At 52.9% G+C, this 22,269-nt stretch overlaps 2 protein-coding genes across 2 annotated transcripts; one reads left to right on the forward strand and one right to left on the reverse strand.

Annotated features, from left to right (window-relative positions):
- Positions 1-193: 193 nt before the first annotated feature.
- Positions 194-21,074, reverse strand: BJX68DRAFT_270129 (uncharacterized protein; the record flags this gene model as incomplete). Its single annotated transcript, XM_071046540.1, has 4 exons — positions 194-8,551; positions 8,621-18,247; positions 18,306-18,667; positions 18,707-21,074. The coding sequence occupies 4 exons, from the start codon at positions 21,072-21,074 to the stop codon at positions 194-196; spliced, it is 20,715 nt and encodes a 6,904-aa protein (XP_070895574.1).
- On the forward strand, positions 20,848-22,067 carry BJX68DRAFT_243921 (uncharacterized protein). The gene is made up of 2 exons (XM_071041221.1): positions 20,848-21,117; positions 21,198-22,067. The coding sequence occupies exon 2, from the start codon at positions 21,486-21,488 to the stop codon at positions 21,945-21,947; it is 462 nt and encodes a 153-aa protein (XP_070895575.1). The 5' UTR covers positions 20,848-21,117; positions 21,198-21,485; the 3' UTR covers positions 21,948-22,067.
- Positions 22,068-22,269: the final 202 nt, after the last annotated feature.

The raw sequence follows: 22,269 nt of genomic DNA on the forward strand, positions 1-22,269 counted from the left end.
CCTGAACAAACTAAGGGTATTATAATATCATGTTGTAATTGGTAGGTTGGCAAAATTACTGCACGGAGACTTTTGTCTAAGAACTGTACGTAGAGCGGGTTGTAATCAAGAATAGATCTATTTGAGACGGAACATCTAATTTTAACAACAGGAAATCATAGCAACATAACAACGTTAAAAGAAAAATACAACATCAAGGCAAACTCAAACCTTGGTCGATAACATCATCAACAGTAACATCCACTCCCACTTTCTGCAGTTCAAACGCAACGATGCTAGCATCAACAAGATCTCCCTTGAACTTAGGCTCCACTTCATCTCCGGGCTGTACGCCTGGCACCGGAACGATCCTCTCAAGCGTAGAACCAAGATCCCCATTCACAAAGGTATCCACCGTCTCGCAAAGCCGGTTGAAGATACTACCAGCAACCTCGGTGCTAATCCCGTCCTCGAGATACGCCATTGCAATCTCAACATAGTCTGCCCCCGCAGTGGAGGTAACAGACACATCTGAGACGTCGCCCGCGCCATCAGTCTTCGCAACGGAGACATTGTACTTTCCGCTGTCGAGGTCAAGTGTCCATTCGGAGGCCTGGTCCAGGTGGTTTAAGAGAGAAGAGAACAGTGTTCCCTGTGGTAGATCGGTGCAGGAACGGATCATGTCGCGGAAGCCGAGAGACTCGTGTGGTAATCGGTCAACGAGTTGCTTTTGGAGCGAGTGGAGGAGATCTCGGATAGTCTTTCCTTCGACTGACGCGCGCACGGGGACCATGTTTGCGCAGCAGCCGGCTGTCTTCTCGGTGATTGGGTCGCCGTTGCTGCGGCCTGAGACGACCTCTCCGAAGATGACGTCTGGGTTGCCAATGTGGTTGGCGAGTGTGTGGGCCCATGCAGCTCGCATGACAGTGGACATGGTGATGCCTGCTGGGAGTGATTTCGTTGTGGGCACCCTTCGGGCGGCATGGTAGATTTGTCTAGCTGGCAGGCGGCGAGAGGCGGACTTGGCGGAAATAGCAGGCATGGAAGTACCCTTGAGTAGCGTTCGCCAGTATTCGCGGCTAGCCTCGAGGTCCTGACTGGCAAGGCTCGAGACGTAGCGCGGGAAGTTCACGTAGTTTGTTAGAGGAGACCTTTGATAGATTTCCTGGAGGGTGTTGACGAAGTAGGACAGGGAGATGGCGTCATACTCGGCGTGACTGAGGCGGAAAAGGATGCGGTGTTCCGAGGGAGAGGTGATGATAGCAAATTCAAGGAATGGCTGTCCGAGCTTTGGTGGTCGGTTCAGGTCTTGCGCAATCAACTGTTTGGAGAATTGCTTGATAGGTCCATCCGTCTCATATCGGGTGATTCCCGGGGTATAGTCCTTGAGGACCACCTGCAACAGCTGGCCTTCATGGTAGACATATGCTGTTCGGAGAGCATCGTGCTGCTTGACTAGCTCCGTGCAGCTGACCTCCCAGCGAGCGATATCTGGGGCACCCTTTCCATCAATGCTAACGTACGCCATGAGGTCGCGCGACTTGCGGAGAGAGGTGGTGATAGCGAGAGATTGAAGATCTGTAACAGGTGCTGCGTCGACGATTTCACCTGGAATTGAAAGAAGGCTCTCGAGAGATTCTTTTGCGTTAACTGATACTGTTGAGAACGGTTCGTACTTTGTAACCACCTGAGTTGCTTCTTCGATCTGAATAACCGCAGCAGCCATGTCAGACAGAACAGGATGTTTGAATACGTCAGCCACCGTCAATGAAAGCCGGGCGTGCTCGCGAACAGCGGCTACCAGTCGCATAGCCGAGATGGAATCACCCCCTGACCGGAAAAAGTCGTCTGTGGCGCCGACGGAAGAAGCGGGGATTTTCAATGCGATCGACCACAAACCTTGTAGCAGGCGTTCAGTCTCTGTGGACGGTTCGACCTTGATGTCATCCTTGGGGAAATACTGCGACCACGACGTGCATTCCTGGACAATCTCCCACGTAGCCCTTCGGTTAAGCTTGCCGGAGTCCGTGAGTGGCAGCTTACCGAACGGAAGGTAGAGCTGGGGAACCATGTGAGATGGTAAGACTTCAAGGAGTTCTCGGCGAAGATCCCTGAATGCATCTTGTAGAGAGTCGGAAATGGGGAGTAAGCCTGCCGTCTCTGTTAAACTTGGCACCTCCATCGCAACAGCCAGCAGGGCATCATCCGCCTGTGATGGCTTGAAAAGACCTGCTGCCACCTCACGGACACCCGAGAATTTGGTCTTGACCCAGTATTCGATCTCACCTATCTCAACCCGCTGCCCGTGAATCTTGACTTGCGTGTCTCGTCGGCCCATGTATACGAAGGAACCGTCGAGTTTTTGTTCCACCAAGTCTCCAGTTCTGTAAAACCTCCTTCCCGTGACCGGGCCGAGATTGAACTGGTGTAGCCAAGTGGGATCTGTCACGAATGCCTCAGCAGTCTTCTGGTCATCACCGAGATAGCCGCGAGCGAGAAGCGGCCCTTCAATGAGAAGCTCACCGACCATGCCGACCGGGAGTAGTTTATGATAATCAAAGGGGTCGACAACGAAGAGGTTACTATGCGCCAATGGGAAGCCAATATTCGGGGCTTGACTAGGATCAGTGATGCGGCTGCTATAGGTCGTCAAAATCGAGGCTTCGGCTGGGCCGTAGGCGTTGTACAGTTCGACGTGGCTCGAGATCCATGGTACCGCCACCTCGGGTCGAAGGGCCTCACCAACCAAGAGCATCTTATTGAGACTAGGAACTTGCTCGGGCTTGAAAAGATTGGCAATGGTCGGAGTAAGGATAGCAAAGTTGACGCCGGCCTCCTCCATGGCCTCTGGCAGGCGGCTGACACGGTCGTCTTCAGAAATAACACACACGGAGCCGCCAAAGGACAGGGTTGTAAATATTTCCGCGATACTGATATCAAAGTTGAAAGCAGAGAACTGTAGGGCTCGAGTGCCGGGGCTAGCGTAGAACGATCCATGGCCCTTGGTCATACTTGAGACAATAGCGGTATGTTGGAGCACGACGCCCTTTGGCACGCCGGTACTTCCAGAGGTGAATATAATAAAGGCTGGATCTGTTGGTTTCACGATAGGCAAAGGCGTGCCTCTGGGAGGTGGGAGCTGATCTAGGAGTTCTTGATTCACGCTTAGAATATGAGGGACGAGATCTTGAAGGCGCGCTGTATCTTGGGAAGTCAGGATAACCTTGGTCTTAGTGTTCAAGATAAGACCCTCAACGCGTTGTCTAGGATGCTGATGGTTGATAGGCACGATAGTACCTCCAGCCTTCAGAACAGCGAGATATGTGACAACCGCCCATTGGGTCTTTTCGAATATGGTAGCGACATTGACCTCTGGACCAACGCCGAGATCGTTGAGGTGATATGCAAGTCGAGAGGCTAGTTGGTCGAGCTCGCGGTATGTCAGATTCCCGTCAAATGCACAAACGGCCTGCGCATCAGGGCGTGACAGCTGTTGCTGATAGACCAACTCGTGAATGCAAGTATCTGCTCCAGCCATGCGGTCGTCGAACTGATTCCATGCCTGAATTCGCCCTAGATCTTCTGGGGTATTGAAGCTGACGTCGGCAAGTACCTTGTTTTCTTTGCCGCCGGCGACATTTTGTAGCTGCGTAAAAACGTGGTGGAAGCGCTCCGACAATGCGTTCGCTCTCTCAGGAGAGAGAACGGCTGGGTCGAACTGAAGTTGCAAGTCGATGAAGTTCTCGGTCTGGGCTGTGGTAGTGCTACACTCAACCACGAGGGGGTAGCTATGGAATCCGGATGTTTTGAGTGGTACTGGTGTAATACCCTTGAACGTAGACTCGACCTGATCGAGGCGGTCGACTGCGGGTTGAACGACGAAGAGATGGTGGAAATTGAAAGGCACAGACACCATCCTGCTGATGTTGTGAAGACCAGTGTGCTCGAATGGCAGCATGTCTGTTGCTTGCTGTTGGATCGCATCGAGGTAGGCAGAAACACTCTGTGCGGAATCGAGAGCCACGCGAACAGGAACAGTGGTGATTGTAGGACCCATAACATCCAGGATGCCCATAACAGGAGCCGTGCGACCAGACAGGGCGGTTGCAAAACCAACATTCTGGCTGCCAGTTTCTTGTGACAAAATCAAGGCCCAAGTTGCTCTTAGAAGAGTGGAGGTGGTAAACTCGTTGGTGCTGCTGGCTGGTATCCGACGAGTGATGCTTTCAACATGGCCGGGAGAGTAATTATTAGGAGTCTCGGGAAAGCTGGGACCCATCCCACCGGCGAGTTGAGATTGCCAGTATTCGCGAGCATCATCAGGCGAGCTCGTCTGCAGATACTGAATGAAGCGATGGAATGGTTGGAATGCGGGAGCAGTCTGGCTGGAATAAAGTGCCCAGACCGCCTCCATCAGCTTTCTTGCGGTCCATCCATCGTAGGTGCTGTGGTGCGCTGTCCAGACGAAGAACTGCGCTTCTCCGCTGGTCACAATGGCGAACCTCATCAATGGGTCTCCGAAGGACATGGATAGGGTCGAGTCTTGAGCAATGTAAGATTGAACCTCTGATTGTACTTTGGTCCATGTCAAACGGTCCCGTACAATGACTTGCAGCGTGCCGCCTTCTGAATCTTGAATGATGCGAGTGCGCAGAATCGGCGTTATTTCGTTTAGCTGGTTCCAAGCACTGGTGAAACGGGTGACGTCGATGTTATTGTCCAGACGGAAGACCCAGTGGCTGATGTACGCTTGAGCGTGTTGCGCTGTGATGGCCATGAGACCTTCTTGCAGTGGAGTGCATGGGTATATGTCCTCAATATCAGTCACTTCCACGTTGCATTGTGATGCCACATGCTCAAGTTGGCTTTGATCAACAGTTTCAGATCCAGTCCACAGTGCAAACGGGGCGAGAGCTACCTCCGCTACACCAGGATCGATAGTCCCCTCACTGGCATTGACAAGCTTCGCCATGTCAGACAGAATCTGGTGCTTAAAAATGTCTCCCACAGTGAGCATTATTGGAGGATCAGCGCTGCGGGCAAGAGCGACTAAGCGCATAGCAGTGACGGAATCACCTCCAAGGCGGAAGAAATGAGCATTCGCGCCAATATGACGGGAGGTATTAAGAGCAGCTGCCCAGAGGTCCGCGAGGCGGCGTTCCGTCTCTGTTGATGGCTCAGTGTCGTCAGAGTCAGATAGGCCATACTGTGTAAGCTGATCCTCTGTAAGGTTCTCTAGCAAGGATCGAAGAGCTCGCCGGTCGATCTTTCCGGAAGCCGTAAGGGGAATATTCTGAATAGGAATGTATTTCGACGGGACCATGAAGGATGGCAGTATCTGCGAAAGCGTGGTCTGAAGCTGGAGGAACCTCTTCCTCAGAGAGTCCGACACATCAAGCAGAGTGGTCGCAGTTTCCGAGTTATCCTTCTGAACCTCGATAGCCGCGATTATGATTTCATGGCCGGATTGGGCTTTAATGAGCCCAGCAGCGACTGTCTGGGCCTCAGAGAAGTGTCGCTTCACCCAGTACTCAATCTCTCCAACCTCAACACGTTGACCTCGGACCTTGACCTGCCCATCAGCTCTGCCGACGTATGTGATGGAGCCATCGGCAGGATCTTGGCGAACCAAATCGCCAGTCTTGTACATTCGCTGCCCAGCCCACGAGTGGAATCCGTGTTTGACAATGAATGCAGGGTCAGTGATAAATGATTTTGCGGTCCGTGCTCGGTCATTAAGATACCCACGAGCCACAAGTGGACCGGAGATGAGAAGTTCCCCTATAACTCCAATGGGCGCGAGACGGTTATGGTCTTCCGTGTCGACTACCCATATTGCACCCGCAAGGGCAGTTCCCACACTAGGCGCGCGCTCTTTCTCGACAATTGGGCCATTGGCGGTAGCGAGAATCGTACATTCAGCAGGCCCGTATCCGTTGAACAAGGTAACATGCTTGGACCAGGTTTCGGCCGCGCTTGTCGGGACAGCTTCTCCAGCCAGGACAAGGGTAGAGAGAGTTGGCACGGCCTTGGGGTCCATAAGGCCTGCCACAGTCGGAGTCAGCACGGCAAGGTTCACGCTCATTGCCTCCATCCTCTGGGTGAGACTGTTTATGTCCACGCGATCCTCTTCCGAGACAACACAGACGCAGCCTCCGAAGCAAAGGGTTGAGAAGGTATCGAGCAGACTGAGGTCGAACACGTAGGCGGAATACTGCAGTGCTCTTGTATGGGCGCCCATGTTCAGCTTAGCCCCGTGGCTTTCTATGCTCGTGCAGATCGATCCGTGTGTGAGGACAACACCCTTCGGCAGCCCGGTGGAGCCAGAAGTATAGATAACAACAGCCGCACTGTCGGATGTTAATTCTGCTTCTGTTCGGTCAATCGTGGTTTCCGGAAGTGACGTCAAAAAGTCGCCGTCGATCTGGAGGACGGCAGCTGCGGTTATGTCGGAGAACTTGGAAACATGCTTAGCCGTCGTGAGTACCACCGGAGCCGCGGTGTCTTCAAGGATATGTTGTAGACGCTGGACAGGGAGCTGGGAACCCAGAGGTACCACCACGCCTCCGCATTCGAGAACAGCCAGCATACACACGACAGTCCAGATCGACTTGTCGAAGCACAAGCCAACCATGACCTCTTGGCACACTCCAAGAGTGCTCAAGTGATTTGCGAGCCGGTTGGACAGATTGGTCAGCTGGGAGTAGGTCAGTTCTCCATCCCAGCCGCATACCGCCTGGGCGTCAGGCCGAGATAGAGCCTGTGTGTGGATCTTATCATGGACAGTTCCCGGAACAGTGGCATCAACCGCAGAATTCCACCTATGTAGAGACTGAACATCGGCCGCTGAAATTACATCGATATCGCCAATGCTTGCGTGGGGATTGACGGCAATAGAAGCTAGTGCGCATTTCAGGCTTTCAAGAAGACCACGGGCAGAGTTTCTGTCCATGAAGGTTGTGGCGTATTCAAGATCGAGCGATATGCTCTTGCCGTCGGTAACAATTTTGACTTGCACGTCGTACTCCGTGGGATCCTCTCCGGCAAGACTGTGAATTGTCAGGCTTCTCTTATGCTGTTCTCCCATCGGCGCCTTAGGCTTGTAGATCATAGTCGTATTAAACAGACCACGGTCGGGAACACGGAGTGCGTGCTGGATATCGCCAAGCGAGGCCCTCTGGTGGGCGAATGAATCGAGGAAGTCGTTCTGAACCTGTTTCGCGGCTTCGGCAACAGTGGTTTTCAATTCTGCTAGCTGGACGCGGGTCACCATCATATTGATCATGGGTCCGACCATCTCGTGGATTCCGGCAATTGGTGCATCCCTTCCATTTGACAGGTATCCAAACGTGACGTCTTGAGAGCCAACGTATCTGGATAACACGACAGCCCACGCTAATTGCGCGATGTTGGCAAGGGTGACACCTTGGGTATCCCTAAAGTCCTGGAGCGGTTGTATGTTTCCGATCTCGCTTGAAACGCTGCTGAGGGTTGGTTTTACCGACTTCGAACCAGTGGCAGAAGGCAGATATGTTGGCTCGGCGTTCGCAAGACGCCTTGTCCAATAACCTAAGGACTCATCCGCCGATGTCTGTTGAATGAATGAGACGTAGGTGCTGTATGATGGCGCAGGAGAGGTAGAGAGATTGTTGTCGTAGGCGAGGAGGAGATCGTTCAGGATCAAGTCCATAGAAGAGGCATCCATGAGGGCGTGATTGACGTCGACTTGAGCGAACACTTGTCCGGTGGGCGTTTGTGACAGAGTAAGCTGGAATGGCGGCTGCGAAGGTCCATACTGTGGACGCTCAGCCTCAGCGAAATACGCGAGGAAGTCGTCGACATCACGCGATGACCGAACCGGCGTTTTAGGCACGTAGTTCTTAAGCACGACCTGATAGAACAACTCTTGTCCCGATGGACTAGGCACGAAAAATGTTCGTAAGATTGAATGGCGCTGAACAACAGCTTCCCAGGCTTTGAGAACCCTGTTGATGTCAATGCTTGAAGAGTCAACAGATCGGATCTCTCCAGCCTGCCGCACTTGGTAGGTCGAGCTGTCCTTGATTTGGCTCATCAAGATACCCTGCTGGATTGGGGAGCAATGATATATGCTCTCCACTCTGGACAGACTCTCAACACCAACACGAGGAAGGACATCTGACTCGAGTTGAGCTAGATCATCAGCGCTGATGTCGAATGCAGGCGGCTTGCTTGTGGTTGACACTTGAGCAGACGCGGTTGTTGACGGGTGGCTGTCCGTCTCAGCAGTAACGGTTTTCACCACAGCCTTCTTCGCCAGTTGAGTGATGGAATCGCACTGGACAACGTCTCGAACGGTGACGTATATCCTGTATTGCGAGCGGCATCGAGCTACTACTTGCATAGCCGTGACAGAATCACCGCCAACGCTGAGGAAAGGACGAGTAAGGGAGACCTTCTCAATGGGTACATGAAGCACCTCTGCCCAGACTGCTTGGATGTTTTGCTCCTCGGGAGTCGACGGAGTTGTGGTTTCTTCGGCTCTACTTTGAGTGACAGCTTCGAAGTACTCATTGTCCATTGTCTCCAACCACTGGGTGAGTCTCCGCCGGTCAATTTTATCAGAAGTATTGTGCGGCATGGAGGTAAGCGAAACCCATACATGGGGGATCATATATTCTGGTACCCGTGTATGCAGATAGTCGCGGACCGATGAAGCTTGCTTCAACGCGTTGGGTAGTAGGTCGGCGGCAGTAGGCTGCATATCCTGGTTTGGCGCGGCTGAGATGAAGCCTTGCAGGGTCAAGACTCCGACGAGCTGAAACTGGGAGGGACCACGACGGGGGTATACGATCACACCCTCAACGACAGCAGGGTGTTCCGTAACATGGTGCTCGATCTCCCCGATTTCGACACGCTGGCCACGAATCTTGACCTGCCCATCGCTTCGGCCAACATATACAAGCGATCCGTCTTCATTCTGGCGCACCAGGTCACCAGTTCGGTACATGCGGCGTTCCTTTGTCTGACTTGGGTGGTCCAGGGAGCCGGCTGCGGGAAGCTGAGAAATCCAAGAAGGATTCACAACAAACGCCGCCGAGGTTTTGACAGAGTCATTGAGGTAGCCCCTGGCAAGGAGTGGGCCCTCAATAAGAAGCTCACCAACAGCTCCGGGAGGAAGCAACCGATTGTAATCATTCTCATCAACAACCCAGAGGCCGCCAGCAATAGCGCGACCGATGTTGGGCACTTGAGTCCGGTCAGCAACCTCGTTGCAAGTTGAGGCGATGCAGCATTCCGCGGGCCCGTAGGCGTTGAAGACTCGAATGTCATCCTGAAGCCACGGCTCGAGGTGTTCCGCTTGCACAGCCTCGCCACCAACAACCAAAGTCTTCAGATTGGGAACATCAGAAGGTTTGATCGTGTGGATGACACGGGGCGGTAGGAATGAATAATTCACTCCCATCTGTCGCATAACGCCAGCCATGTCATTAACTCGCTCCTGCTCCGAAGGCAGGCAGACGCAACCACCGAATTGGAGGGTCGTGATGATATCGTGGAGCGAAATGTCAAAGGTGAAGTGGGCAAAATTGAAGGCACGAGTTGCCAAATTCATCCCAAATTTGGCGCCGTGCGCTTGCATGCTAGTGGCCATAGCGCCATGCTCAAGCACGACCCCTTTGGGCGTACCAGTAGACCCAGAGGTAAAGATGACAAATGCAGCATTCGAGGGGGAAACATCTGATTTCACGGATTCTGTTGGTGTGGAGAGCGAATTGAGCAGATCATCTCCCATGGGAAGAATGTTGGGTGCTATGCCTTTCAGCGCTTGGACTTGGCTCTCGGATGCTAGTATTGTTGTAATGCCTGTTTGTTGCAGGATAGCATGAACACGCTGGATTGGGTCAGCCCGGATGGGAACAACTGCACCGCCCGCCTTGAGGACCGCCAGGTTGGCGACCAGCGCCCATTTGGACTTGTCCATGCAGAGGGCAACCATCGTTTCTGGTTTCACGCCCAATGTCGTAAGATGGTGGGCCAGTTTGTTTGCTAGTCGGTCCAACTCCCCACGGGACAAATTGCCATCCCACGAACAAACTGCGGGGGCCGCCTCGTCTGCGGCGACATGTCGGGAGACAAGTTCGTGAACGAGAGCTTGTTTGACTGTGGGGATATCCTTGTTGAATTGAGCGAGCTGGGTAGCCTCCTCTGTGCTTAGCATCTCTAGATCCATGAGTTGTTTCTGGTTCTGATCTTGGTCAATCTTGACAAGCTGGCTCAACAGGTGGATGAACCGGCTGAGTAGATTTTGCGTCTGCCTTGTCGAGATCATTTGCTCATCGAAATGCGCCTCGATCTTCACATGGCCGTCATTTGCCTCACTTGTGATACACTCAACAGTAAGCGCATAGCCATCGAGGTTCAACTCAGGAACATGACCGTGCTCGTATTCCAGGAGCTTGGCCTGTGTCGTATTCTCATGTTCTTGCGCCGGCTGCACCGCGAAAAGGTGGGGAAGATCAATCTCGTGGCCGACAAATCGACGGATGTTTTGCAGTCCCGTGTGCTCGAATGGAATCATGTCAACACTTTGTTGGTGGACGGCCGCGAGATATTCTTGAATCGGCTGTTTTGGGTCGATATGCAGCCGTACCGGGACGGTGGTAATTGTTGGTGCAGGCATATCCAGAATTCCTGGCACTGGGGCAGCTCGTCCGGAAAGCGCGACACCAAAAAGGACATCATTTCCACCATAGGCAGAAACGGCGAGCGCCCAAGCAGCTCTAAGAGTGGAGGCTAGGGTATTCGTTCCGCCAAATGAGCCGATGTCTGTAGCTGAACTGAGCTTCTGTGTTGGTCGGGGCCTGTAGGACGGGCGGGGAAGTGAGGGGAAGGGAGCGCCCAGCTCGCCTTCCAGTTGGGCGTGCCAAAAGGATTTAGCTGCGTCTTTATCCTGCTGGCTTAGGTAGGAAATGAGTCGGGAAATTGACGGTGTGGGTGGAAGTTCCTGCCCGGCATATAGGGCAGACACTGCATCGAAGAGCTTTCCTAAGCTGTATCCATCGTAAGCGCTGTGATGTGCAGTAAGGACAAAATAGCGCTTTCCATTGTCGGCTTCTATGAGTGCCTGTCGGACCAAAGGCTGGCCATAAACGAAGGACTCCTGCAAATCCTTATCCAAGTATCGCTTCAGGTTGTTGCCACCACCCCAAGCGGCGGACGAACGAAGAACAACCTGGAGAGCGCCGGACTGCTTTCCCAGCACAATTCGTGTGCGCAGAATCGGCACCCTCTGGGTCAGCTCTGTCCAGGCCTGTTTGAACGCTTTTCCGTCAGTGGTATCTCGGATGCGGAACACCCAACGGCCAATATAGGATCCTGGCTGCTGGGTAGTAATTGCCATGAGACCCTCTTGCAGCGGCGTGCAAGGATACACATCCTCGATATCGTCTACGGTAACCTTGCATGAGCCCGTGATACGTTGAAGTTCTCTCTGACTCTCAACGCTTCCTGTGTCATCGACATCTTTCCACAGAGCAAAGGGGGCAATGTCCTCGGTACCCTCGCGGCGTGCGACTTGCTCGTCAAGATGAGCAGCCATATCCTGCAGCTTGGGGAAGCGGAATATATCGGCTACTGTTAGTGGAACCTTCGTAGCGTTTGCTGCTGACACGAGTCGCATCGCTGTGAAAGAGTCTCCTCCGAGGTGGAGGAAGTGATCGTGGATGCTGACACGGTCGAGCTCAACACCCAGAATAGTAGCCCACAGAGACTGCAGTTTCCTTTCCGTATCAGTGGTGGGTGCTACATTTGTGCTTGTCGATAACGAGTACTGGAAGAGGGCCTCCTCAGGTAAACTCTCCAGCATCTGCTTTAGGGTTCGACGGTCCAGCTTGCTGGATGCAGTATGAGGAAGGTGGTCGACGGGAATGAACAATGTCGGAACCATGTACGACGGCAACACCTCGGAGAGCGAAGTATGGAGCTTCTCAAATTGTTCCTTCAAATGTGGCCCGCTCGGTAGGAAAGTTTCTTGTACCAGGTCACCAGCTAAGAGGTGACGCTGAAGGAATTGCTCATCCAACTCCATTGCAACGGAGACCACCAAACTCGAGGACTTGCCACCGGGGCTAATGAGGCTTGCAACAAGACTCTTGACGGCAGGGAGTAATTTCTTAACGCGGTATTCAATTTCGCCTACTTCCACACGCTGGCCACGGATCTTGACTTGTGAATCCTTTCGAGCCTGGTAGATGAGATCACCATTAGGAGCCTGACGCACAAGATCTCCCGTGTTATAGAACCGGTGACCTTCCAGTCCAACAGTCTTGGCCCACTTGGGGTTCGTGACGAAAGACGCGTCCGTCTTTTTCAGGTCGTTGTGGTAACCACGGGCGAGCAGCGGACCCTCAACCCAGAGTTCTCCAACGGCGCCGACAGGACACACACCCTCGCCGTTCGCAACAACCCATGCGCTTCCGACAAGGGGTCGTCCGACGTTCAGCGCTTGTTTCTTGTCAACGAGGGGTGAACTGCAGGTAGTGTAGATCGAGCATTCTGAGGGACCGTAGCCGTTGAGAACCCTGACTCGACCAGCAGCCTTCGCGTACTCCTCGATCATGGCTTCTCTGACAGCCTCACCTCCCAGAATGAGTGTTGTGAGCGACTTGATGTTCGGAATGTCCAGCAAGCCAGCCACCGTTGGAGTAACCTGAGCATGAGTGGCTTCGTACTTCTCAATAACTGCTTGGAGGTTATTCATCCGCTCTTCCTCTGAAATAACGCAGACGCATCCTCCGTGGGATATAGTGCCCCAGATATCGCTAATGCTGGCGTCGAACGTGTAAGCCGCGAATTGAAGCGACCGCGTACTCGGCGTCATTCCGTAAATCTTGCCATGAGCTCGGAAGCTAGAGCACAGGGATAGGTGGGTTAGAATCACTCCCTTCGGCATACCAGTACTGCCCGATGTGTAAATAACAAAGGCAGCATTATCAGGGGTAACTTTGGGGCTAGGCGGTTCGGATTGGGCAGGGAGGCCCGCAAACAACTCTTCATTCACGTGAAGCACATTTGAAACGAGATGTGTGAATCGAGAAGAGTATTGCTCGCTGGTCAATATGACCGGCGCGTCGATATCCTTGAGGATAAGCTCTAGACGTTGTGTCGGGTGTTTAGGATTCACTGAGACCACCACTCCTCCGGCCTTGAGAACACTGAGCTGAGCAAGGATAGCCCACCGGGACTTATCCAGGCAAAGCGCGACCATCACTTCTGGGCCTACTTCAAGGCTACTTGATAGATGGTGAGCTAACTTGTTCGTCATGTCGTCCAGCTCTTGGTATGTGAGGTCACCGTCCCAGGCGCAAACCGCGGTCTCAGTTGGCCGAAGCTGTAGCTGCTCGTAGAACAAATCATGGATGAGACGATGCCCATCCACCGAGGGAATTTCAGCGTTCCATTTGCAGACTCGCTTGATGTCGTCTGACGGCAGGATGTTGACTTTACCGGTCGGCGAATCTGGTGCACTGACAAGAGAACGGATGGCTTCCTGGAGACAGGATAGTAGACCCTTGGCGCTCTCAGGAGCAAGGAAGCCAGGCGAGTACTGTAGGGAAGCGGAAATCGAATCTGTCGCAGCGAAAACACTAACAGTAACATCGTACTCGGTGGGGTCCTCGCCAACAATCTGTTCCAGGGAGAGGCTAAGCTGGTCTTTTTCAGCAGACACAACGTGTCGGTAGGAAAGGGCAGTGTTAAACAGGCTTTGGCCTTGGAGCTGAAGCGCGTGCCAAATCTCGATTAATGGCGCCCGTTGGTAGTTGAAGCTGTCGAAGAAGTTGTCCTGAATTTCTCGAAGCGTTCTTTCCACACTCATGCCAGGATCGAGGTTAATGTGGGTCACCATCATGTTGATTAGCGGGCCGATCATCTGATGAACATCCTTGACTGGCACATCCCGGCCGCTGGACAAGTATCCGAACGACACATTCGTAGATCCGGTATATTGGGAGAGAACCAAAGCCCATGCGAGCTGGAAGATATTGGCGGTGGTGACACCGTTCGCCTCAGTGAACTTATGAAGACGGTCAACGCAATCAATATCGACAGACACAGTTTCCAGCGGCTGACGCTCGCCAGCATCTCCCTCAACTGCTTGCAGAGTTCCATCCGCTGTAAGCGCGGGTAGGTGGCAGGGCTCAGCCTGAGCAAGTCGTTTAGTCCAGAATTCCAAAGCCTGATCGGCCGGAGTTTGTTGTAGATAGGAGATATACCCGCTGTATGACGGGCCACATGTATCAGAAACGAGCTTTCCATCATATGCTTCAGCAAGTTCCTTTTGAACAAGCATAAGGGACGATGCATCTACCAGCGCATGGCTGACAATAATCTGACCGTATGTGCGTTTCGAAGGAGTGGTGTAGACTATGAGCTTATGACCGAGTCGCTTGTCAACATGGCGTTCGTCCAAGTTCGTGGTGACAGCAAGATTCGCTGGAAGTTCATCCTCAGTGCACTCCTTATGTTCGACATCAGCCTTACAGGACCTAAGCACAATTTGATCAAACATGCGGTCGCTTGAGCCCGATGCGGCGCGGACAAATCTTGTTCGAAGCATCGGATGGCGGTCTACCAAGGTCTGCCAGGCTGCGAGCAGACGGTCGATGACGAGTGCCTCAGATGATTTCGTAGGTACAATTTCAAATGACTGCTGAATGTAATAGTCCGACGGGGATTTGACCTGGCTCATCAGGATACCCTGCTGGATTGGGGAACACGGGTATATGTCCTCCACTTCCTGTGGCGTGATGTTCGCGTCCGGCAGGATGTCGTGCTGAAGCGCTCTAAGGCTCTCTGGTGTCAGAGTAACGAGCGGGAAATCGGTCAATGTGAATGTTGGTGTTGCGCTCGTAAGCTCCGATACGAAAGATCGGATCGTACTGACATAACCATGTAGCCAATCGTGAATGTGTTGTGGATGCTTCATCTTGCGGTTGAACTTAAACTCGATGTGTAGCCGGCCCTCCGATACAGTAGTCACAATGTGAAATGCAGCTGGACGACGGACGTCTGCGCCAATAGCAGAAAGCTCAGGACCAGTAGTTTCTCTCACATCAAATAGTTCATATGATTCGTTCTGTGGCTGACTCGCGTATCGGAAAAGTACCTCCATCCTTTGATGTTCGGCTGAGCTCTTCTCCCCTCCAGCGCTGAGGAGCAAGGAGTTGATGGTTAGCAAGCCCTTTTTGAGTAGGTTTCGTCTCTCGTCTTTTGTTTGTTGAATAATGACAAGCGCTCCCTGGGAGGGTTCCGGGCTGATGTGCACCGGTGCCAAGCTTTCGAACCATCCAGCAGTATTCGAGGCATTGAGTCCAGACTCGTCAGTATCCCGTCCAGGAAGCGTCTCAACCACAGCGGGAACTTGGCGATCACTGAATGCCTCCTTGAACGAACTGAAGAGAGCAGCTAAGAGAATCTCTACAGGCTCCGTTCGAAGAGCGCGGTTTGCATCCTGCAGCAGGGCCTCGGTGAGATTTTTGTCAAGCGCCACACTTTCAGATACTTCATCTCCGTAAATGTTGGATTCGCTCAGACCCCAGTACTCAAAGTCTGGTTTTGGGAGGTCGAATAAGGATGTACTCTGTGCGGTTTGAAGCCTGGTATGTGTCTGGAGAGGTAGAGGGCTATAATCTGCAAGCTGTTTTCCCTGTAGCAAAATATTCAAATCTTGGCGGATGATATCCCAGGAAGCTTGATCTGCGACCAGACGATGCGCGGTCAGAAATAGTAGCTGGGATGACTCTGCTCCTTCGATGTTGATCAGTCTAGCCGAGAATACGGGTCCGTTCTCCAGGTCCAAGCCCACCTGGCATGCAGCGATAATGCTCTCCGCTTCTTGTTCGCTGGCCACAGTATGGCTCTTCACATCGGCAGGCTGTTCCTTCTCGCTGACAATCCTCTGGTGCCATCCGTTGATGGCATCACCCTGGAATCGGGAACGGAGAGCTGAGTGGCGCGTGGTAAGGGCCATGATTGTGTCAGCCACGACCCTGGATTCGAGATGCTGTTGGGGCACTAGGCAGATGCTAGTGTTGTAGTAGTATGCTCCATCAGACTTCAAGGGAGCATCCGGAGGAGCGATTGACTCAAAGTACCATTTTTGAATGGCCGATACAGGGAACGGCTTGTCTGCCTGTTCAGTAGCTCCACCCGTCGCTTGCGCAACCTGGGCCAACTGCGCGATAGACTTGCTCTCGAGCACGTCTCGCACCGCGACTGTGGTGCCACGGATGCGTAACCACGATACAACGTGCATAGCGGTAATAGAGTCACCACCAATACTGAGGAATGATTTGTGCTCCACGGGAACCTGGCCCTTCGGCAAACGTAATACCTCCGCCCATGCATTTTGGATCATCTGCTCAACGAAAGTCTCCGGTTCGCGACCGATAACTTCAATATCTGATGACTTGGAAAGCGCCTCCAGGAAGGTGGTGTCGATGGCTTCGAGCCACTGACCCAGCTTCTTCCTGTCCAATTTCGAAGAGTCGTTCTGTGGCATCATACTCTCAAGCGGGATCCAGACCTTCGGCAGCATATGCTCGGATACGTGGTGTGAGAGCTGTTCAGATGCTGCGGCCATTTGGGGTTTGACAAAAGCCAGCTTCTCCGTTGGGACAGGCACAATCTCTTGTCCAGATCCCTTTCCTGCAAAGAAGTCCCGTAGGGTGAGGAGACCGACCAGGCGATCTTGGCAGGGACCCTGACGAGGGTAAATAATTGCTGCATCGAGAACGGCATCCTGCTGTAACAAGTGGTGTTCAATTTCGCCGACCTCGACTCGCTGTCCACGGACCTTGATTTGAGTGTCGCGGCGTCCGATATACGTAATCGAGCCATCTGGATTCTGCTGAACAAGATCTCCAGTTCGGTATAAGCGCCGCCCGGCACCAAACCCATTCTTGATCATCCATACTGCATCCGTCACAAAGGCAGCCGCAGTTTTGACCGGGTCGTTCAAATATCCGCGGGCCTGGAGCGGACCTTCAATTAAAAGCTCTCCAGGTGCGCCGATCGGGACAAGGCGGTTGTAGTCATTGGGATCCACAACCCAGAGGGCTCCAGCAAAAGCGTAACCGATGTTAAGGGCGTTGCATCCTGGAGTTAGTTGGTTAATGCTAGCCTGCATCGAGCACTCAGATGGCCCGTAAGCATTGAAGACTTCGACATGGTTAATCCATTGGTCAACAACCGCTGGCTTGACAGCTTCACCAAGGAGAACCAGTGTCTTGAGCGAAGGAACATCATGCGGGAAGACTAGCCCCGCTACTGTTGATGTAAGCCCGGCGCAGTTGACCTGGTACCGGACCATAGCAGCTGCTAGGCCATTAATTCGGTCCTCTTCCGAGATAACAACCAGACAACCTCCGTAATGCCAAGTAGTATATATGTCTTGGATCGAGATGTCGAAAGTATAAGCTGAAAATTGAACCGTTCGCGTATGAGGCCCAAGCTTGAATCGAGCACCCATATACTGCAGGCTAGTACAGAGGCTGGAATGGGGGAGAACCACGCCTTTAGGAACACCTGTACTACCGGACGTATAGATGATAAAGGCGCAGTTATCTGCATTCGCTGCGCAATGGGGCTTTTCGGTCTCTGGCAGGCCGGCCATAAAGCCCTCGTCGATAATCAGCACATGAGTCAAGAGATCCTCAAAGCGCGCAGCATAAGCGCCTGTCGTGAGAACAATCGTTGCTTCCAGGTCCTTAAGAATAAGTTCGGTGCGACTGATCGGTTGCTTCGTGCCAAGAGGAACAACACAACCTCCGGCCTTGAGGATTGCAAGCTGAGATATCACGGCCCATTTCGATTTATCAAAGCAGATGGGGACCTTGACCTCAGGTTCTACTCCGAGGCTGACAAGGTGAGATGCTAACTTGTTCGCCGCATCGTCCAGTTGCCGGTAGGTCAAATCTCCATCCCATCCCTGAACTGCCCAGGCATCCGGTTGCCGGAGACGTTGTTCATAAACCTTGTCATGGATGCGGTAGTCGACCTTGGGCGGTATATCCTTGCTCCATTCACGAAGCTGGCCAATGTCGCGCGGAGAAGTAATATCGATCTGTCCCAATTTTGCACGGTTCTCATTGAGAATGCTGACAAAGGCCTGTTCAAAGGACCGGGCGACGGTTTCAATGGTACGCTGCTCGATACGCGAATGCCAGTAGTCAATCATGACTTCGAGATCTTCCGATCCTATCTGAATATTGATCGACATGTCGTACTGATACGCTATTAGTCTATGTAGAAAGCTTTTGAACATTGGAAAATTCACAGCCTACCTCATTCGGGTTCACAGCATCGACGAGTTCAAATCCGAGCCCAGATCCCTGCAGCTCTGTAGCTGCCTTTCTTTGACAGGACATCAGAGTATTCCCCTTCAGACGAGCGAAGTCACCCGACTGTGCCTCGTCCATGGCAGAGAAATACTGGTGGGACAGGCTCTCCACAAAGTCGCTCTTTACCTGCCCCAAGGCTTGGGAGACTGTCGCGGTTGGTGGGACGCGAACACGGCAAACAACAGCGTTGAGAAAGGCCCCGACGGCGTTGTTAATGCCTTTCAGTGGCGCGTCACGTCCCGAGGTGGCATAGGAAAAACAGATATCCTCCAGGCCGGTGTAGGATCGGAGCACCAAAGCCCATGCTACCTGGCAAATATTAGCTGGGGTGACGTTAAACTTACCACAAAACTCCTCTAGGCGTTCGGAGCCTAGGTTAATCTTTGTACGAAGGCTTCTGATATCCTTCCGGCCTAGTGGGTCGCCATACAGCGGGAAGTGGGAGGGTTGGGCTCCGGAGAGGTAGTTCGACCAATACGCCATGGAATCGTGTATCGGGAGCTGTGCTTGGTAGTTGACGAAGTCCCGGTATGCCATCACGCGATTGCTTAGTTTCTGGCTGCTGTAGATCTGGGATAGATCTCGCAGCAGCACTTGGGCGGACTGTCCGTCGACAACAGCATGGGACATATCGAGCCGAAGATACGCCGAAGACGGCGAGATGCGACAAAGGGTGGCTTTATGTGTGGCCTCGTAGTTCTTGAAGACAACTGGACGACGTAACGCCAGTTCAGTCGCGGTATCCTGATTTCCTTCCACTACAGAAATTGTTCGCCCTAATCGGGGTTTCAGCACAACCTGGTCGAAGTGCCCTTGGCGATTGGAGCTCTCAATGAATATTGTTCGGAGTGCTGGGTGGCGCTCTACCAGCCTGTCCCAGGCAGCCTGTAATTTTGCAACGTTGAGTGGCTGATCTGAGGTCTCTGCGTTAATTCTCACAACGAAAGAGCACTGGTATAGATCAGGGTAGACCGCCTGGGCAACGAGAAATGCCTCCTGCCTGGGGGCACAAGGGAAAACCGCTTCCACCTCGGACAATGGATCTGAGGTTACAGCTCGGAGATGAGTTGACACAAGACTGTCTAACTCGGGGTACGTGAGCTTTAAGAATGGAAAGTCACTCAGGGTTCCATGAGGTTGAGTGGCCTGACATTCGCTGATCAGCTCCTTCAGGGCTGCCCGAAATGTGCCAGCAACCAGCCCCAACTGCTCCTGGTTCAAAACAGCCGCCCGGGAACGGAGACGAATTTGTAGCTGGTCGCGTTGCCAAAAAGCCTCGACAAAGACAAGGCATCCCGGGGGAAGGCTCAAAAGTTCGTTACACTGGTGAAGCTCATGCAAGACTGCAGAATTCGTATCTGTGGCTCGCTCGAGCTTCCGTAGGTCTAACAGGACATGGTATGCCTGATTTGCATCTGACAGGCCCAGAGAAAACCCCATGCGCGCATCTTTGACTCGGCGCAGCAGGTCAAGACCAGTCGTCTGTTCTCTCTGTATGTCGCGAGTCGTGATCACATCAAAGCAACCGACAACATTTGACGCAACACCAGGACCGGCCCGAGGCCTCTCGTTCGTAATGGCATTAAACGTCATATTATCGGCAGAAGGCTTATAAGCCGCTGTCAAGGCTAGTGACAGCGCCGCAATCACAAAGTCCTCTGGCTGGGTGCGAAGAACCCCGTGGATGGCTCCGTCTTCCAGTCGCTCAAGTATCATCGCTTCTGTCTCTAGCGCAGCCAAATCCACTGGGTTGCGATTCTCGTCCACCGTATCTCCATTATTGCTTCTCTGTCCATTCATGTGGTTGGCACTTTCCGTCTCTTTCTGTGTTGTGTCCGGTACAGAAGCCGCACCGGTTTGCGATTGCATCCAGGCCCCAAAGTCATCCTTCGACTGCCCTTTTTCGAGGGCATTTCCAAGCAGAGCATTCTGGAGGTCGCGCTGGAGAATGTTCCAGGATGTTGCGTCGATGATGGCGCGGTGCAGGTCGATGCGAAGGTAGCGAGCAAGGCACGTGCCCGCCTGCACAAACACAACAGCGCCAAACAGCGACTTCGAAGGCTGCTTCCCCTCCGCATCCTGCCCATCCTTGTATCCAGTTTCCATCCATTCCGCATCGAGTCTCTCCAGATCTTTCGTTATCTCAGTCGTTCTATACGCGAATGATTTGGTTTCAGTGCCGTGTGTGAGTTTCATTTCCTGAGTTTCGTTTTGGGTGGTGATCTTCGCTTGGAGGACTGAATGACTGCTGACAAGCGATTTCAAGGCTGTAAAGACTGTTGACTCCGCGACATCGCCTTCGATTCGAAACAGCTTACTATCCCACGCTCCAACCGAGGCGTACAGTCTCTGCGCGCCCGTTAGCGGTAACGTCGCGGTGTCAGCGCTCTTCGCTGGACCGTCCAGCGGAGAGGGAGAAACCGAAGGTCCTGACAAGTCACTACCTCCTTCTTGTTTCGCGGACTGGCAAAGCTCTTTGAGGCTCGTCGCTTGGAGCATGTCGTGGATAGTGATGGTATACCCCGCCTCGGCGCAGCGCGCCATCAGCTTGATCGCCAGAAGGGAGTCTCCTCCCTGGGCGACGAAAGACCTATTCAACTTGATCTTTCCCACCGGTCGGCGCAACACCTCTGCGCAAATCTCTCGGATGTCCTGTTCGATCGCATCATTGTTCGCAATAGTCTGATTTGAGGCGACCGCGGCCGCAGGCATATTTGGCGCCATATCGAGAAAAATTATGGTTGGTATTAATGTGGTATGTCAATAGAGAGCAAGAAGACGAAACTCTCCAGCAGTGCTTCAGACAGCTAATCCTCTGCGATTCTCCGAACACAGAATTATGTAAGTATAGACAAGAAAAGACCCAACAGTCGAGCAGACGCGCTTGGGGTCGGCATTCGAGAGTGGCAGCAAGACCTCGACAAGAAGTCCGCCTCACAAACCACACGTCCTCGACGGCCTAGCTACCCGATAGCAGCTTCTGTATCGGTGACGGACTGTTATCGTTCGTTGAACTGAGGGAGCTAATTCTCCTTCGTTCGGCTCCACTCCCCATCACGTCGATCATCCCATCTGAAATGAGATCCGTGCCTGGGAGGGTCCCATAGTTCCACTTGGTCCTCGATGCCTTGGCAGCCACAAATTTTCAAGACCAGTCACTCCACTGCTCAAAAACATGTTCCTCGTGGCGGACCTAGCGGTCAGCAAGGTTTGACAATTGACGCAATAGCCGTGGCCTTTGCTTTTTCCAAGGGTAGGACAGCAGCGGTTCCCCATCGTGTGTCAGTGACTGCATGGCCTGGAAAAATTCACTTCTGGATTAGCTTCCTCCCAGAACTGACAGAGCCAGTCTGCCAGACTCGCAATGCCTTCCGCAAAGATCTGGCAAAAAGCAGGTTCAAGCACTCGACGCACCTCTTCTGTGACAGCACACGAAGACCCTACCTTACGGGTTTGCGATCTTGTTCCATAATTGGTCGACGACCTATCCAGCCGCCCTCATCTATGTCAAATAATATGACCAACAACATCGTCCAACCTGGCCAGGTGGATTGCCGATCGGTTTACCCTTTGACGCAACCATGACATGAGGACATGTTTTTAATATTCTGCTTTGTACTCGGAAAAACAATGCGAAACCCGGCCACATGGAACCACTTGTTCGATGAGGCAGCGAGCCCACTTGGTTGAGGGATGTTCGACTGGGACGTGGACTTGAAGATCAAAAATCCTGGAACCACGATTCGAGACTCTGAGTGGCGCCGAGACGAAGAGCTGCACCATGCGTAGCGAGATACTCCGATTCCCGTGTTTACTTTTTCTCTAAATAGCTGCCGACGCTTTATCCTAATTCCGCTAGGCCCTCAGCAAGGACAACCAATACGGCGCAGGGCCGTGGCGCGATGTT

The sequence above is a fragment of the Aspergillus pseudodeflectus genome, assembly GCF_044049435.1.
Source record: "Aspergillus pseudodeflectus strain CBS 756.74 chromosome Unknown BJX68scaffold_46, whole genome shotgun sequence".
Lineage (NCBI taxonomy): Eukaryota > Fungi > Ascomycota > Eurotiomycetes > Eurotiales > Aspergillaceae > Aspergillus > Aspergillus pseudodeflectus.

Bases quoted from the DNA above. Each gene is read 5' to 3' on its own strand.
- BJX68DRAFT_243921 (XM_071041221.1), top strand. From the start codon at position 21,486: ATGCCTTGGCAGCCACAAATTTTCAAGACCAGTCACTCCACTGCTCAA.